Consider the following 17927-nt stretch of genomic DNA (forward strand, 5'->3'; position numbering starts at 1 on the left):
GGGTGCACTTAACACTTTATCTGCCCGCCATTTCCTTGTGGGGTGAAAAGTGGAGGCACTCACTGCTTGAGCCCGGCTCGGCGGGAAGGGCGGGATATAATTCAAATTAAACATAAACATTCTATTATGAAGTAAAATAAGTTGAAAAACAGATTTTCATAGTGCATATATCATTTATCTTTATCATTACTACCAAATGAAATCTCATGAGTTAATATGTTTCCTATTAAATATGAACATATGAAGCTGCCTTATACTGAATCAGACCCTTGGTCCATTAAAGTCAGTATTGGCTTCTCAGACTGGCAGCGGCTCTCCAGGGTCTCAAGCTGAGGATTTTCATGCCTACTAAATAACGGAAGTAAAGTTGCCTGGTGTCCTCATTTACCTACCTCCAGCTTTGCCATCCTACTGTCAAGGACACTTTTGTCTGCTGTGGGGTGGCAATAAGATTCTAGCATCTGAATTGCATCTGTCATCCAATCATGAAGTTCTTTCAGACCATGAGAGAACTGCTGGTGCTCTGCTACAATCCTGTCCATTCTTGAGACCTTTTCCTTAAATTCAGATAGATGTTAATATTAACAATGGTTTAGATAATCCACTATTCCACTACAGTTTTTGGTGACATCTCAGAAGACTACATTCCAGGGAGATTTGGCAAAAGTCAACTGGATTGATTTTTCCTTCTATATCACTGATTGGGATATACTTATCAGTTGCAGCTTTGCATCTTGCAATGGAAACTTATGATTTGTACTCATGACAGAAATTATCAAATCTAGCGTGTGTCCGGCTTGGTGTGTGGGGGTTGTTATATATTGGGAGAGTCCCAGTGCAGCCATGGAAGACACTAGGTTCGCCACCCGACTAGAGGCCATGTCCTCAGCATGGACATTGAAGTCACCCAAGACTATAAGTCAAGGGTACTTCAAGGGCCAGCCTGCTACAGCCTCCATCAGGGACAGTAAGGCACTGGCCGGTGCATTAGGCAGACAGTACACCAGCCATACTGCCAAACTCTCCCCAACGTCAAGCCAACACACTCTATGCCAGTGATCTCTGGCGATGGGAGCACCCTGAAGGAGTAAGCCTCCCACATGAAAAAGGCCACTTCTTCCCCCCGCCCGCTAGTTCGCACTTTGTGAAGGACCGAGAACCCAGCTGGAGCAACTTGGGGGAGACAGTAGCTCTCTCAGGTCTCTGTCATGCGAGCCAGGTCCATATCCTGCCTAAGCAGGAAGTCTTGCAGGACTGAGATATTATTATTTATGGACCTGGCACTGCACAATACCAAGGATGGAGGCAAGTACTTCCACTTGGCCCCCATGTCTGCCATACTTGGGATGGGATGCAGACTGGAAGCGGAGCAAGCCCTCCTGTGTCTCAGTCTCCTTCCATTTCTGTTTTGTCTGCTCCCACCACTATACCTTCCCCTCCCCAGGAGCACTGGAATCCCCAGACCAGACATCTCCCTCGATGATTCTCACTGAGCCTCAGATCACCAATAGAAGACAATACTAATAATTACCAATTATCCTGCCCCTCCCTCCCACTCAATCCCACGCTCTATATCACATAATCTCCAAAAAACATTCCTACTGCTAATTTTCCATTTTTGCCAATTAATTTAAAACAATTAACTCAGAATCACCTCCCCCCACCCTCATCTACCCAATTAATTAGCAAAATTAATAACTATCTAAATCTATTGATCCCACTAGTTTTGCAATTAAATAATCAATTTATTTTAAAATCCTCTCCCTTCCTCAATTTGCAGAACTAACAATATTGAGCAGATAACAATTCCCTTGATTGGATCTAATAACCCAATCATCCCAATTTAGAGAAAAGTTAAATTTCTTATTGTTTAAAAATAGCAGCATTGGATTGAGATGGGTCCATAATAGAAGGCATCAGATGTTAAATAACAGGTAATTAAATAACTGAGGTAGATCTTAAAGTGCTAGTGCTACAGTAATTGTTTCAGTAGCAAATGGTCAGCGTTGGGTGTCTTGGAAAGCAAAGTATGTTAAAGTGCCTGAGCGTCTGATAGTATCTTAGTGCAGTCTAGAGTATCTTAAGAGTATCTTAAAGTGCTGGTGTAATTATCTTAAGATGTGAGTGTCTTAAGAAGCGCTAGCAGCGATTGCAAATAGTTCCAAGCCTCCAGTTGTCAAGTTTGTCTTGACAAGTCAGCAGCTTGCGTCTTTCAACTGTTGATGTCTGGTCGGCAGTTCAGAATGCACCACCCCAGCGAGTCCAAGGCCCAGAGACACCCACTCATATGTGGTGTGCCACAAGGGGTGGTTCTATCCCTGATGTTATTTAACATCTATATGAGCCCCCTTGCCCAGATTGTCAGGAGGTACAGGCTTGGGTGCCATCAATATGCAGATGACAGCCAGCTCTATCTATTGATGGGTGGCCAGTCCAACTCCGGCCCGGATAACTTAGACCTGGCATTACAAGCTGTGACATCCTGGCTCAGGCTGAGTCGACTGAAGCTGAATCCGACGGAGATCTCCATCTGCGGCGCAGTGGTCCAGAGAAGGAGATTCCCTTGCCAACCTTTGATGGGGTGCCGTTGATACTGGCCCCTAAGATCAGAAGCTTGGGAGTGCTCCTGGAGCCCTCTCTGACTATAGAGGCCCAGGTGGCAGCTACTGCCAAGTTTGCCTTTTTTATCTGCGGTGAGTACGGCAACTGGCCCCTTTCCTGGAGTAGTGCTACTTAGCAATGGTGATCCATGCCACAGTCACTTCGAGGATAGACTACTGTAATGGGGCTACCTTTGACTCTGATTCAGAAACTGCAGCTAGTGCAGAATGCTGCAGCGTGGTCGTTAATGGGGCTCCCTCGGTGGGAGCACATTCAACTGGTGCTGAAAGAGCTGAACTGGCTGCCTATTGTGTACTGGATATTCTTCAAAGTGTTGGTATTGACCTTTAAAGCCCTATATGGCCAAGGACCTGTCTTTCTAAGGGACTGCCTTTCCCCATATATACCCCAGAGAGCACTGCGTTCAGGAAGTCAACATCTGTTATCCATCCCCGGACCAAGGGAGGTCAGATTATGCTCTACACGGGCAAGAGCCTTCTCTGTGGCAGCCCCTAATTTATGGAACGCACTTCCAGAGGCCACGAGAGCCCTGCAGGATCTCTTCCAATTCCACAGGGCCTGCAAAACCGACATTTTCCGGCAGGCATACAGTAACTAATGCATGAGGAGTTGCCACTAGTATGTCACTGAGTACTATCATCCATCTATAAGACACCTAATGGACCACTACAGAGAATTAAGAACTATAATGAAGCTGGACTGCCTATGTAAGAAATTTTATAGCACCATTTTAAATTTTTAAATTTTAAATTGTTATATGATTGTTATATGTTTTTGATTTTATAATCATAAGGCATTGTTATTATTGTATTGTGACTGTGAGTCGCCCAGAGTTTGTATGGAGTGGGTGGCATACAAATGTAAGGTAAATAAATAAATAATATGTATTTCTGGGGTTTTTGCCTTGTTGCATCTACTCTGCAAGTACACAATGGGGATATGCTGCAGCTAGGCATGAGTACACATTTTTTAATAAGTGACAAAACCTTTCATGAATTACAAAATATACTGAATGTACAAGCAGATGCTAATGATGTAGCATCTGACATTTTAATAGTTACGTGTTAGAATATCACATTTAATGAACTAATTGATGACTAACCATAAAATTTGTCAACATTTGGGACTCCATGCTGTTACATTAGAAACACGTGCTTCTTTTGGATGATGCTCTTGATTCATCAGTGAATTCAAAAGCCTACAGTGTTTCTTCTCTACAACATTAAACTCAACAGGTAATAATATAGTCCCACTTTCCTCTAAAACTCTTACTATGGCTTTTTTTTTTTTTGGCCAAGGCAGGTCTTTATGACCATTATTGACATTTGTAAACACCACTATTAACACCACACCTTTGTTCATTCTTTCCATAAACTCATGGTACGCTTTTGATTAAAATGATTAAGACATTGTCCAAGAAACAGTTGCTTTTCTAGTGTCCCTAGGCATCTGACCTGGAATCCCAGTGTTATGTATGTGAACTAATATGGTTATCAATGGTGTTCCTTCCTGGGTCATTGGAGGCTGAAGGACTGAGCTTGGGGATTTGGGAACAATGGGCAGTAGCATCCAAATCCCTGCTGCCCTGCTCCAATCAGGGGCCCCCTGCTAGTTTGAATGATCCAATAACGTGCTTGTATGGGAACCCAGAGTTGTATATAGTTGTATATAGTTGGCCTCTTCAATGCACAGAACCCACTATATTATAGTGGCGACAAAGGTGGGATCCTGGAAGGTGAACCCAACAATTGGCACCACACCGGGCCTCGCTGCAGCTCAACGCACAACGCATCACCATCGCTGAGAATGGTCGCCAAGCCAGGACCTGAAAATGAGCAACACTCAAGCATCCAGCACCGCTGCTCCCCCAGCTCCCGTCCCCAACCTGGCTGCTGTGCCAGGGCCATATGGGTACATTTCAGAATTCGACCCCACTCACCCAGAGCGTTGGGAGAAATGGGAGAAAAGGCTGAACTACTCCATTCCGTACCACAAGATTACAGATGAATAGCAGCAGAAGTATCTCTTGCTTAGCATCTGTGGGGAGGACACGCTGGAGCTGGCCATTGTGGAGAAGCTGACCGAACACTTCTTGCTGCGGCCCACTCGCACAACCAGGCGCATCAAGTTCCAAATGGGAACACAAGGCTGGAGAGACCGTTGTGGCCTTCCTCACAGAACTCCACCGACTGGCCCATGAGTGTGCCTTCTCCAATCTCAAGGAGGCCCTGCTCGACCATTTCGTGATTGGCCTCCGGGATGAAAGGATGCAGGCAAAGCTGGTGATCAAAAAAACTCTTACCCTGACTGACGCCGTGAGTGAAGCCACCGGGTACGAAAAATCATATAAGGAGTGATGCACAACCGGGGCACACCAGGTCGCCAGAAGATCCAACCCAGATGACTCTGAGGACGATGCCCTCAAAACGAAACCAGGCTGCCCCGAAGCGCCCGGTTGCCACATGCAACCGAGACTGCATTGACTTATTTATTTATTCATTTATTTAACTGTGGAGAAGGTCACGAGCAATGCTCCTACAAGTACCAAGATGCTGTTTGCCACATGTGTGGGAAGATGCCATCTGGCGCGAGTTTGCCATTCGAAGCTGTCATGCTAGGCCCAGGGAAGCACAGCATGGCAGAAAAATAGCCACTGCCATGAGGTCGCTTTCATGGAGGACATTCAGGCACTCACCACAGTGGGGGATCAGGTATGCCAGCTCCCCATGCCTTCCTGTGATAAGTTTAAGGTGACCTTGTTAATAGAAGGCAAGCCCTGCAAAATGGAGGTAGACTCTGGGGCGGGCCAGATGGTCATCTCAGCCTGCACTTTTCAGAAGTTGTGCCTATTTGGGGGGGGGGGGGAAATCCCAGTTACATCCGTCCCTGCTCAAAGTCAGGGACTTCCAGAAATGAGAGGTCACTGTACTGCGGGTTGGGGTTGTCCACATGAAATACAGACAGTTCATGGGCAACCAACCCTTAATAGTTGTGGAAGGAGACCTGTGTAGTTTGCTGGGGCGGTCATAGTTTGAGGCCATGGGGATCCGGATAACGGGAATCCATCAAGCCCTCTCACAAAGAGACTTCCAGAATGTGTGTGAGGAATTTCCTGCCGTCTTTGATGGCATGCTGGGAACATACACTAGACCCCCGGAGACCTTGGAACTGAACCCCAGTGTGCAGCCCATAAGGCTGAAGGTATGGTGCGTGCCCCTGGCTCTTAGACCCAAAACTGAGGAGGAGCTATACTGCCTCAGTCTATTACAGCCGGTATTACAACCTGTATTACAGGTATTACAGCTGGTCGCTAACACGAAGTGGGAGACCCCTATAGTAGTTACCCTGGTAAAGCCTAATGGCAGCATCCACATTTGTGCAGACGACAAATGCACAATTAACAAGGCGCTGCAGGGCCATGCATATCCAGTTCCAGTGGTCAGTCACGTGATGCGGGAGCTAAAATTTTTGGAAAGCTGGATTTGGCTAAGGCTATCAGCAGCTCCCAGCCGACTCCGCCACCATGGAGGCCCAAATCATCATAACTCATTCTGGGTCAAACGCCTACAGTTCAGCATCCCCGGGGTCCAACTGCTCTTCGACGATGTGCTGATTGCCACAGCCACCGAAGAATAATTTGACTCCCACCTATGTGCAGTGCTGCAGCACTTTGATGAGGCGGGTCTGAAGGTGAAAAGGGAGAAGTGCGTGTTGGGGGTTTCCACCATCGACTTCCTGGTTTACATGGTGGATGCGAGTGGAATCCACCCGGCTCAGGTCAAAATTAGGGCTATTTATGATGCACCCGCCTCCCACCAACAAGCCTCCTAAATTTCTACCACGCCTTCCTTCCTCACAAGGTGGCAATCGTGGAGCCCCTGCATAGGCTTCTAGACAAAAGGGCTCTGTGGGTTTGGAGTTGCCAGCAAGCTGCGGCGTTTCAGACAGTTAGACATTTTGACTTCCAACAGCTTACTGGTGCACTTCAACAAGCGGCTGCCAGTCATTTTGGCCTGCGACACTTTCCCTTACGGAGTGGGTGTTGTCTTGGTCCACGTGTTATCGGATGGCTGTGAGGTCCTGGTAGCTTATTATTTGCAGATGCTACAAAAGCCGGAGTGCAATTATGCGCAAATAGATACAGAGGGCCTGGTCATTGTGGTGGGAGTAAAAAAAACTCCATGATTATTTGTATGGATGGCCCTTCATGATCCAGACTGACCACAAGCCCCTACTGGGTCTGTTTGCCCCCGACCACCAAACTCTGCAAATGCTCTCTCCGCAGGTTTCACGGTGGTCCATATTCCTCGCAGGGTACCAGTACCACCTGGGAAAGGCCATGGGCCACGCCCGAGTCACCTGCCACTGCCCTCGATGAACCCTGATCTGGCCCCTGCGCATCAGATCATGTCACTGGAGTGCCTTCTGGATCGCCCGTTACACGCCAAGGACATTGTCTGTTGTTCCACAAAGGACAAGCTCCTCTCCTGCATTTTGAATTAGGTGTGGAGGGGATGACCCACAAGCTGGGTGGGTTCGGAATTTGCTGCTTTTGTGTCCCACCAGGGATCTGCGCATGAAGGCGCTGGCCTGCAGTTACATATGGTAGCCAGGGATTGACGATGACATCGAGTCCTGGGTGGCCAGATGCCAACAGTCCCGTCCAACCCCACCTAGCGCCCCAGCCCATCAGTGGGAGTCCACACGCAACCCCTGGTGCCACCTGCACCTTGATTTTACAGGGCCATTCCAGAGGCAATTATTCTTCCTGATTGTGGACTCCTACTCGAAGCAGCTCGAGGTACTGCTGGTAGCATCCACCTCCTCATGGGCTGCTCTGTCTCCCCCTCTTGCACCCAGGTCTCGGTCACGCAAGCCAGGTCTACGTCATGCCGAAGCAGGAAATCTCTAAGAGTCTCGGTCTTATTATTTATAGACCTGGCGTTGCATAACACCAATGACGGGCGTGGGCAAATCCTCCTGGCTCTACTACCTGTCACCGTCGGGATGGGAAGTAGACTGGAAGGGGGCCGAGCCCTGTTTCGTCTCAGTCCCCTTCCCCCAGTCCTCTGTCCCCTCCCACCGCCATATCTTCCCCTCCCCAGGGGCACTGGAATCCCCTGGCCAGGCATCCACAGCTGGGCTCCAGTGTACTCTAAATTGTAGTAATATGTCCGTGCCCACCTAGCTGGTTGTCTGATTCAGAGCAACCCCAATCTACCCTCCGCCCTCAGTTCCCAATTGTCTGACTTGCTACAATTTAGTCAGTAGTTCCCAAGACCCTAATCCTCCTCTCTGACGATTAGTCCAATAATAACAGTTCTATAGCACATTAATGAAATAGCATCTCCCATACAATCCAAATTAAGTGCTAATATAAATAGATAAGATGAGTCGATCAATATGCATTTAAGTAAATAAATAAATAAATACATAATGTATGATAAATCCAATTACTAATCAATTCCTAGTCAATTAATATAAGTCTAATTAGTGGTCACTAAGCGATTGGGAACAGGCTAATAAATTAGGAAGGTAGGACAGGGCAATTGCCCTCACTACTAATTGCTGATGTTAAAGGTTAAAAGCTGGGTGCTAAGGTGTATAAAGTCTGCAGTCCGTCATAGTTCTTAAAGTGAAGGTGCAGTATTTAAATATTTAAAATATCCAAAATATTCAAATATTTAAAATGTTTAAAATGCCGGAACAGCTCTTAGATGTAAGCCTTACAATACAGGCTTTGGAATGCGAAGACGATATTACATATAGTTCTCAGTGAGGTTTTTCCAAGGCGGGGGGGGGTGGTGGTGGTTGCAGTTCCGTGCTTTGGTGCTTTGGGTGGCCAAGCCCCTTGTAGGGCTTCACAGTCGGAGGCTCCCAGCAGCTCTCAACTACAGGTCCAGGCGTGGGGCAAGGGTGACGATGAGGGTAAGGGCGGGAGCAGAGTGGGGTAGGAGTGGGGGGGAGAGGGGGCGGGCAGAACTGAGACCAGGGTGATCACCGAGGCCTGCGCCCCGGGATCAACCCACTCCTCCGTTCGCCATCCGCCCCAAAACTCCCCACCACTATTGAAAGTGGCCCGGCTGTTCCTCACACTCCACTCACCGCTTCCTCCCCCGTCTCGCCAACTCGCTCCACAGTCCAGTCCATCACTGGGTCGGCCTCTTTCAGGCATCGGGTCGCAGCCGCGCCCCGTCGCGGCGTCAGCCCAAGCAGCGGCAGTGTTCTCCCGCGGTGTTCAGCAAGGCCCCTCACGCCAGCCCACACAGCCCGCACAACGCTCTTCTCCCCGATGTCGGCTCAGCCCCCCCCCAGCCTCCTCCGCATTCCAGCTGGTCTGGCCTCCCGACCCCCAAATGCCGGCCACGGTCACGCCCAGTTCTAACCCGGCCGGCTCCACCTCAGTCGGAGCGATATCTTCGCTCCGGCAAATTCCGACGGTCGTCTCTTGCACCTCAGCTGACTGTAAGTTAGCACCCTGGTCCCAATCGTCCAACTTTCAGTGCTTAAGTTCTCTGTTGTTGTTAATCGGTATTATTATCGGTGTTATTGTTGGTATTGTTGTCAATCAGCGGGAGCCTAGCACGGGGCTTCTACCGCCGTCGCCATCTTAGTAAATACCAGAAGCAGTCCAGGCTTCCCGTGGGTTTGATACGGGGATTTGGTGTTTGCAGAGAACTTTTGGGAGGTCCCAGCCTGGATACCAGCCAGAGTCTCAAGGTTATTAGGCGCCGTCATGTACAAAGTCACCTGGGAGGGAAGGTTCACATAGACCAATTTCGGTCATGGGAGGCGCCGGGAGACAGGGACGACCTACCGGTTGCAACCGATCTGAACGCCCTCGAGCCTACTGAAGCCAAGGCCCCAGCTTCCTCTCCCCCAACAGCGCCAGAAGCCTCTGGGGAACCAGAGCTACTGTACATGCCTGAGACCTCCAAGGGCCTGGAACCACCAGCTGAAGTTCCAGCATCACCGGCCCCGCAGCTAGCCGCGTCGGAAGCCGCAACTAACCCACTGCCCACTCCAGTGCTCTGGTGGTTGACGCGAGAGCATCACAAGCCTGCCTATCTATAGGACTATCTTTGCTAAGGCTTGCGAACTAGGCGGGGAGGGATGTTATGTATGTGAACTAATACGGTTATCAATGGTGTTCCTGCCTGGCTCATTGGAGCCTGAAGGACTGACTTGGGAACAACGGGCAGTAGGATCCAAATCCCTGCTGCCCTGCTCAATAAGGGCCCCCCGATAGTTTGAATGATCCAATAATATGCTTGCATGGGAACCCAGAGTTGAATATAGTTGGCCCTGTGGGCCCCGTTCTCCAGTCTTTGTAGAACAGCTACCCACCATGCTGTATCTAATAAAGAGCTGTTTATCAGTTCATCCTCGCCACTTCAATGCATAGAACCCACTATATTATATGCAGCATTACACTATATATTCAGCTAGAAGTATGAATATTTTTGCAAATATTCTAGCTAATAATTTTTTTTGGTCTTTGCTTCTATTAACATCCATACTTTTACAACCTAAGAGGATAGAACTCCATACACAAACAGAATTGCAATCTTTCATAAAGTGGTCATTCATTCACTTTCCCCCTTTGTTAGCAGCTTAAAAGCACACAGAGGTGGGTGCATTACCTTTGTTACATTGCTCAGAGCAAGATATTGAGAAGACAACTGAGATACTCTGTGTATGAGGTTTTTGCTGGCAGCTTGTTCTTCCCAAAGCTGCTGAGCTTTTTCTTTAAGCATGATGAGCTGAGGCTCATGACACCTTATTTCCTCAAGGACAGACTGTAAAGCATAAGCAATTTTCTGTTACGTGAGGATGCAAGCAATAAAGAAGGCAAGCAGCAATGAAATCAAAAGAATAGCCAAACAGAAAAGTTCAGTTAATGGACTTCAACACAGCAGACCTTCCAGATGATCAGTTCATAGTGTGGTAAATGTGTGATTGTCACTCATTTGTTTAGAGAGGGGATTCAGCCATCTTTCCTATAGGGACAGCGCTTCTTAAGGGGCATCACATTTTCCAAATCTGTGGGAAAATCCAATCATTCTTTTTCCACCTTTACACTATAATCTCTGTTATACAGTTTGCAAAAAAAATGTGATAGTGTTATTGACATAGGCTTGCCAATCCCCATGTCCCAGTGGGGGTTCTTCCACTTTCCCAGGCTCCTTCCCGCCCCCAGTCAGCTGGCTAATGGGGGGAAGTCCCATCCCCAAAGCCACCATGTGATTTTCCACCTCCGGAAGCTTCAGTCTCCGATTGGAAAGGCTTCCTCTTTGGGATGGTGTGTCTGTGTTACTTTGAAGAAGTTGGCAGCAACTCGTGATTAGAGATGCCAATCCGTCGCTTAAGAGTCGCCAGAAATGGCGGGGGTGGGGAAGAGGGAAGGAAATGTCTGCTGGGCACTTCATTATTCCCTGCGTGGAGATCGATTCTCATAGGGTACAATGGGGAATTGATCTGGAGGTGTCAGGGGCTCTGGCGGGGGCTGTTTTTTGAGGTAGAGGCACCAAATTTTCAGTATAGTATCTACTGCCTCTCCCCAAAATACCTCCCAAGTTTCAAAATGATTGGATCAGGGGGTTCAATTCTATGAGCCCCAAAATAAGGTGCCCCTATCCTTCATTATTTCCTATGAAAGGAAGGCATTTTAAAAGGAGTGCTGTCCCTTTAAATGTGATGGTCAGAACTCCCTTGGAGTTCAATTATGCTTGTCACACCCTTACTCCTGGCTCCACCCCAATGTCTCCTGGCTCCGCCCCCAGATATTTCTTGAATTGGACTTGGCAACCCTATATTGACATCTATGAGATAGTGTGTTACTGTGGACACAGAAACTTCTGCCTGCATCTTCCCCTTCATGCTGCATCCTCAAATGCCATTTTGGGGCTCATTTTGGGCCGCAGAAGGAGGGAGCTGCAAAAATCATGCTCCATGGGCAAAAGTCCTTGTACCTGAGGAAATGTGCTGTTGGATCCACTTGTGTCTATGAAATCACAACTGATTAAAAACATCCTCTTCCCACTCATTTGCTAAATGTTCCACTTATTACTAATGCTTTAGTGACTAACAGCACATCTTAAACAGGCCCATCAGAAGTCTCAGTTCTATTCAATAGGGCTTACTCCCTTGAAAGTGTCCTTGGGACGGAACTGTAAGTCCAAGATGCACAAACCTTAGTGTGGAAGCAGTCATGTAGCTGTTGTTTTTGTTGTAGAACAACATCCCGGCAACCATCTTCCTCCACATTTACACAGTTTTTAGTTGAGAGACAAACAGTCCCCTCTCCAATCTCATATACATTCCCAGTGAAAGGCTGAACTGGACATTGTGCTACTGCCTTTCAACGGGGATTTTGCCAAACAAAGAATAAAATTCTACCTGGTTATGCTTTGAATTGATCATCTGAATATCCAGTGCATGATATAAGGAAATGACTCAAAGGTCTCAGAGGACTAGAGCTTTAGAAGTATAAAAATATATATCTATGATAATAACCTGTAGTTTCTGCTGTTCTCTTTTTTTGGCTGGGAGATCATGCAAGCGATTATTACTTTCTTGCACCATTTTCCTGGTTTCAGTTAGCCAGTCCTGAAAAGGATCGGCACTGGCTTCAAAGTCCTTCATCTGAGTCTCCAAGTTCTAGAAAACACATAAAAAACACATACTGTTTGGTTTACATTACTGCAACAATGTTTAACAGAAAACAGAGAAATAGTGTGGAGTATAAACACTATTTTGTCACTACTGATGATAGTGGGTTGAATTCAATCATGTATTTATAAGTATATCCTGTCTATATTAGTTGCCCACAAACATACATATTAAAGCCTTGGTTCATACAAGGAACAGTAACATAATATATTAGGACTAACTGAAAATCATGACAATGTAAGCTAACATTCAAGTTTCATATTCTCTTTTGGATTTGATGCGAAAAGAGAGTGAGAAGGAGAGAGAGAAAATAGGGATGGGACAGATGTTGCTAGTAATGGGCACAATAGCTACCCAGTTTGCAATATGTTGAAGTCTTATCTGTCATAAAAATTCAGGAAGCCCTTAACAGTATTAGATGGTACAAGAAAAGCTCATTGTTTGCACAAATATACTGGGACAAAGAAACAAGAGTCATTCTCCTTTTGAAAATATAAAACTGATGCTGACATTTACATTTATCTCTGCCACTAACCAGAACTTATATGCCCCTTGTGAGTAAATTAGTTTTTACCCAAACTAGGCTTTTCAACAAAATAAAAAAAATATTTTTTTTTCTTGTGTTTTTATAAAACTAGTATAGTGTAGTGGTTAAGCTGCCAGAGTAAGACCTGGAAAAGTCAGATTGTAAGTCCTGCTTGATTGGGAAGGCTATTGGGTAACCTTGAGCCGGTCCCATGCTCTCAACCTAACCTACCGTATGGGGCTGTTGTAGGGATAAAATGGAGAAGGCTAGTATTATGTAGTGCAGCAATAGCAAACATAGAACTTCCTTTAACTTTAACAGTTTATTTTCAACACCACTGAGAAATCCAGAGCTAACAACTTGGCTTGAAGGGAATATTACACCAATACTTCACACTTTACTGATTCCTGTTCACCTAGGCATAGAACTGCCCTGGCCATGTTTTGAATATGTGATGTAGGCTCATTATCCTGGCTATTTCCTCCCTATTCTTCCACAAAACCTGCTGACACTGAGACCTTACAGAGATTGTAGACTGCAAAGAAAACAATGTTCACAAATAATGTTATATTAAATACAATCAAGCCCTACATATGGTGAAATAGCAAGGAAAATGTTTCTATTTAACCCTCCTATTTTCTGCTTGATTTCATACCTTCAAAACTAATTCCTTCTGGTGCAGGGTGGAGATAAATTTTTTCCAGTTCTCTTTAGCTGTAGAAACTTTAGTTTGAATAGATTTAACATTTTCTTTATTCAGAATAGAACTTAACAGCTCTCCTTTGGACATCACCATGTTTAATTTATGCTGGCCATTTTCAGTTTCAGACAAGAATTCCTAACCCAAAAGAAAACACATCCCAATAGTCACAAAGCAGCAGGAAACAAATACAATGCTTTATCTAGTTTTAAAAGACACCAGGTTGGCTGCCTATTCCCCCATTTTATTCATGGGAAGATTAAATCAGTACTCTGAGCTACCTTCTCTGCTCATGAAAACAGCAATCAATTGAAGTGTAGAGGTTACTACAAAGGATGGGCATGGAACACTAAAATGGTGGTTTGTATTGGTTCATGTAATCACCTGAACCAGAGGTTCATTTTGTTTATTAATCTGTCTGGTTTCCTGAACCAGTTCATGGTTCATTTGGTTTAAGGGGTGTAAAACTCACTGGGAGTCTTCAGCAGGCTCTCCTCCACCTGTCCTCCAGGTTTGGTGAAGACTGGATTTGGAATGTCTGAGTTATAGCCTGCTAAAACATGCGCCCTCAGGAAAGCTCAGCTTCAGCTCTCATCAACAACTAACTATTATCTCTTCATGCTGCAGAACGAGAGCTCCATGATTGGATCCTGGAGCTGCTAATCAAGCTATGGACAACTGCTAAGGGTGTTTCTAGGGTTCCTGGAAGTCCAACCCCAGAGTTGTCTAGATTGCATTGGCACCAGAATGTCTGGAAAAACAAACTAAAAATGAAGCTAACAAACTGCTAATCAAAATACCAGGTTTGTTTTCCAGTTCAGAAAAGTTGTGATCAAGCAAACCAGTTCAGAACAAACCACGAATTGGCCCATTTTGAGCACGAATTGCAATTAGTGGTTCAAGTTCATGCCCATGCCTAATTACTGCACTAAACCAGAAACATATAACAAATATTCTAATAAAACAATAACAAAGGACTTAAAAGTGTGAAAGGCTGAACGACATTATGTTCTAAGGCAAAGGTCTAGCTTCCATCAAAACACCCATCTTCTTAAAAGGAAGAAACCCTATGATCTTCCTTTTCATAGGTTTATTACAAATAAAAGACAAACATCTAGGTTTCTTGAAAACAAAGGACAGATAGAGGTTTGTGTAATATGAATCAACTCCCCACTAGCCTTGCTGCGGTCTCGCTCTCCTTTTCTTCACCGTGCTTCTGCTGCGAAGCTGTGACTTGCCCCACCTCTTTCCCAAGTTCTCTCCACAGCTTCAAAATCCGGTTTTCAGAGAATCCTACAGCTGTGGAGAGAACTTAGGAAAGAGGCAGGGTAAGCTGCAGCTTCGCAACAGCATGTGCAAAATCAGGCAGAAGCACCACGGGAAAAAGGAGAGCAAGACCGCAGCTAGGCTAGTGAGGAATCAGCCTTAGTCCCATTTCAAACCCTTCATTACCTCAAGAGTCCTGGCATACATTATAGTAGATGTGAACCTTCAGTAGACTTTTACATGCTGTTAAAAACTCTTTGCTGAGAACCACACAGTGGGATATGGTTTCAGTTTCAAATTTTAAGTACAACTGTAACACAGAAAGTTGTTCAAGCAAAAGAAAAGGTATGTAGTATCTTACATGTATTTTCAAAGTGCTTAGTTACACGGCCAGAGTTACCTGTATTTTCTGCAGGTTGGCTGCAGCTTCGTTGACACTTTGAGGCACATCAAAACATTTGGCAGTAATGATTTTTGAACTGACCAGCCATTGTTGGAAATCCCTGAAAACTGTTCGGAATCTCTGCTGTAAGGCTTGCTCTTTACTCTGGCAACCTTTCGAAGCTTGCAGACAAAGACTTTGGAGTGCCATGCCAATTGAATGATAACATGGATTGAAATTATGTTAGAATTAGTGAAGCATTCCCCCCTCAATGGGATACACAATTTAACAAAACTATGTTCATATAACAAAACCATATAATGTTGTCATTGGTTGCATTAGAATATAAGGAAATATAAGGAAAGTATCTCTACTGAATTCAGGCTGTTACTGAAACAAGGGGGTAACTTAGATCTTGGTACTGTTTGAGGTTTCTAAATTATTTTTTGTTATGCAATAGATCCCAATCTATCTTCATGAGGGGTAGCTAAGAGCATGGCAGCAGGAGCTACGTGCTTTTATTTGGAATTGCAAAAGACACAGGCTTAGTTTCTCCACATTAACAGTGCCAGTGGAAGATGGGGGTTTAGCTGTCCCAGTTTTAGGGCAATATTATGATGCCGTAATTTTGGGGAATATTATTAAACAATACTGAGGTGCTTATCAGGCAGAGTGGAAGCTATTTGAGGAATCTGCTCTTCCAGTTCCATTTCAGATGGCTTTATCATTGCCCTGCGAAAGATCAAGCACCCATTTTTACAAGCCACTTTTAGGGTCTGGTTTTGCTACAAGAAATATCTTTCCCCTGGCACTTCTCCACTTACAACGTTTCTGGGTCAGACGTGGTTTCAACCTGGTCTCCACAATAAAGCTTTCTCAAAATGGAGGGACAGCAAGCTAACTAGATTTATTGATATTTGCTCTGAGGGTCATTTAAGGGAAAAGTTGTCATTGGAAAAGGAGCACATGGTACATCTTCCATGGTTTGAATACTTGCAGCTGCAATGTTGGCTATCAAAGTTTCCTATCCATGCAGCTCTTAGCTCTTTTGAAAAGTTGCTTCTTAGTGATGCCCAATCTGTAAAGGGAATTATTTCTAAAATGTATATACTGATCAGATTACGGCAGTCCACAGAAAGAGCTACCCTACCAAAAAGCATGGCAGAGAGATTTTGGAATTTCCCTCTCCCATGAAATCTGGAGGGAAATCTGATCCTCTTCTCTCTTTTTAACTAACTCTTTAAACATCGCTGGTACCTAACACTTGCCAATTATCACATTCAGCTAAAGGCATTTTTACTTCATTGTGTTGGAATGGATCTGGAGAAAGAGGGGTTTATTTTCATATGGGGTGGACATGCCCATAAATCTCCCTTTTTTGGTCTCAGGTCATCACTGACATTTATTTTATTACAGGTGTCCAGATCCCACAATCCCCTAAAATTTGCTTTCTCAATGTCTGGGAGGACTAAGATATCTGAGCAGAAGAAGGAGTTGATATCCTTGCTGCTCACTTCAGCAAAGTTTGCAATAACAACAAATTGGAGGTTAAATTCGCCTCCCTCGTTGTCTGGCTGAGTAAGTGCTGGGAATATTTTATCTTGGATATAATTCCTCACAATCTGGGTGGTAGGATGACACCAGGTCACAGGAATACCCTTCTTCTTAAGTGGTCCCCTTTTCTAGATTATTTTGCTTGGACAGGGTGCGTCTAATTCTAGTTTATTGGTATGGCATTAATAAGTACTAATTATTTTTATATCTTATATAACATGCAACGATCTATTTGTAAACTGTCAATTTTGGCTTTGTATATTTGTTATCTTGTATATTATTTCTGAAATAAAATTATTCTGAACTAAAAAAAGATTCTAAAAGGAAAAGAACAACAATTTCACGTTGAATTCACACAAACGCATATCCATAGTACTTATTATATACAATGGAAACTTACCTGTTGTATTCCTTAATTAACTGTGATACCTTTTCAGAATAGGTACTCAAATCTTTGGAAAATTTGCAGAGATCATTTAATCGAATCTTGATATCATCACTCATAGGTTCAGCTTTTGTTAGGACATCAAGCATTTCCTAATTGAAAGAAAGTAACCTTAAAATATAATATTATTCTGCCTATAGTTCTTCAGAAGTATTACAGTGTGTGTGATACTCTGTTCTCTTGATAGCATTCTCTTGGGCTGGACCCTACACAGAGGCTTCTCAATCTTACATTTCCTGCTGGGCTTACTGAAATCTTTCTTCAATAATTGGTGGAGGTTCTTCCTCTTACAGCTTGCATTAGCGGATAAGGGAGAAAGTAGTGATTTTACTTTGCAGAGGTTAAAATGGGTATACATATGTCTATAAGGAGCCATGAATACTATTTATATGACGCCTGTTCAGAGATGTGCTTGGGTGCCTCATAAAACAAAATAAGGTAAAATAATTAAAGTTAACAACCATTAAAAATACAGCCAATAAAAACCAAAGGAACAAAACACTGGACAGCCATATCAGTGGTCCCCAATCTTTGTGGCACCGGGGACTTGCACCAGGGCCGGCTTGCCCACCATGGCCCCAGGGCCAGCAGGGTGGGGGCACCAAATTTAGCCCTGCCACCCACAGTCATGCAGCCTCCCTGCCCCCCACCGCTGTGCAGCCTCGCCCTCCTGCCCCCCCCCCAGTCATGCTTCCTTGCCGCCCCGTGTCACCTCGCAGCGCCTCCTCCTCCCTCCGTTTTTACAATTTTAAGGTCAGAG

At 45.0% G+C, this 17927-nt stretch overlaps 1 protein-coding gene across 2 annotated transcripts in view; it reads right to left on the reverse strand.

Moving 5' to 3' along the window:
* SYNE1 (spectrin repeat containing nuclear envelope protein 1) overlaps positions 1–17927 on the reverse strand; it is a 621543-nt gene that overhangs the window by 322665 nt on the left and 280951 nt on the right. For both annotated transcript variants that reach the window (XM_060240915.1, XM_060240910.1), the window contains 6 exons: positions 17123–17259; positions 15187–15364; positions 13476–13658; positions 12139–12282; positions 10266–10421; positions 393–557 (listed from right to left, as the gene is read on the reverse strand). In XM_060240915.1, the coding sequence (XP_060096898.1) occupies positions 393–557; positions 10266–10421; positions 12139–12282; positions 13476–13658; positions 15187–15364; positions 17123–17259 (963 nt within the window). The remainder of the gene's footprint in view (positions 1–392; positions 558–10265; positions 10422–12138; positions 12283–13475; positions 13659–15186; positions 15365–17122; positions 17260–17927) is intronic.

The sequence above is a fragment of the Heteronotia binoei genome, chromosome 1 (assembly GCF_032191835.1).
Source record: "Heteronotia binoei isolate CCM8104 ecotype False Entrance Well chromosome 1, APGP_CSIRO_Hbin_v1, whole genome shotgun sequence".
In the NCBI taxonomy this organism is placed as follows: domain Eukaryota; kingdom Metazoa; phylum Chordata; class Lepidosauria; order Squamata; family Gekkonidae; genus Heteronotia; species Heteronotia binoei.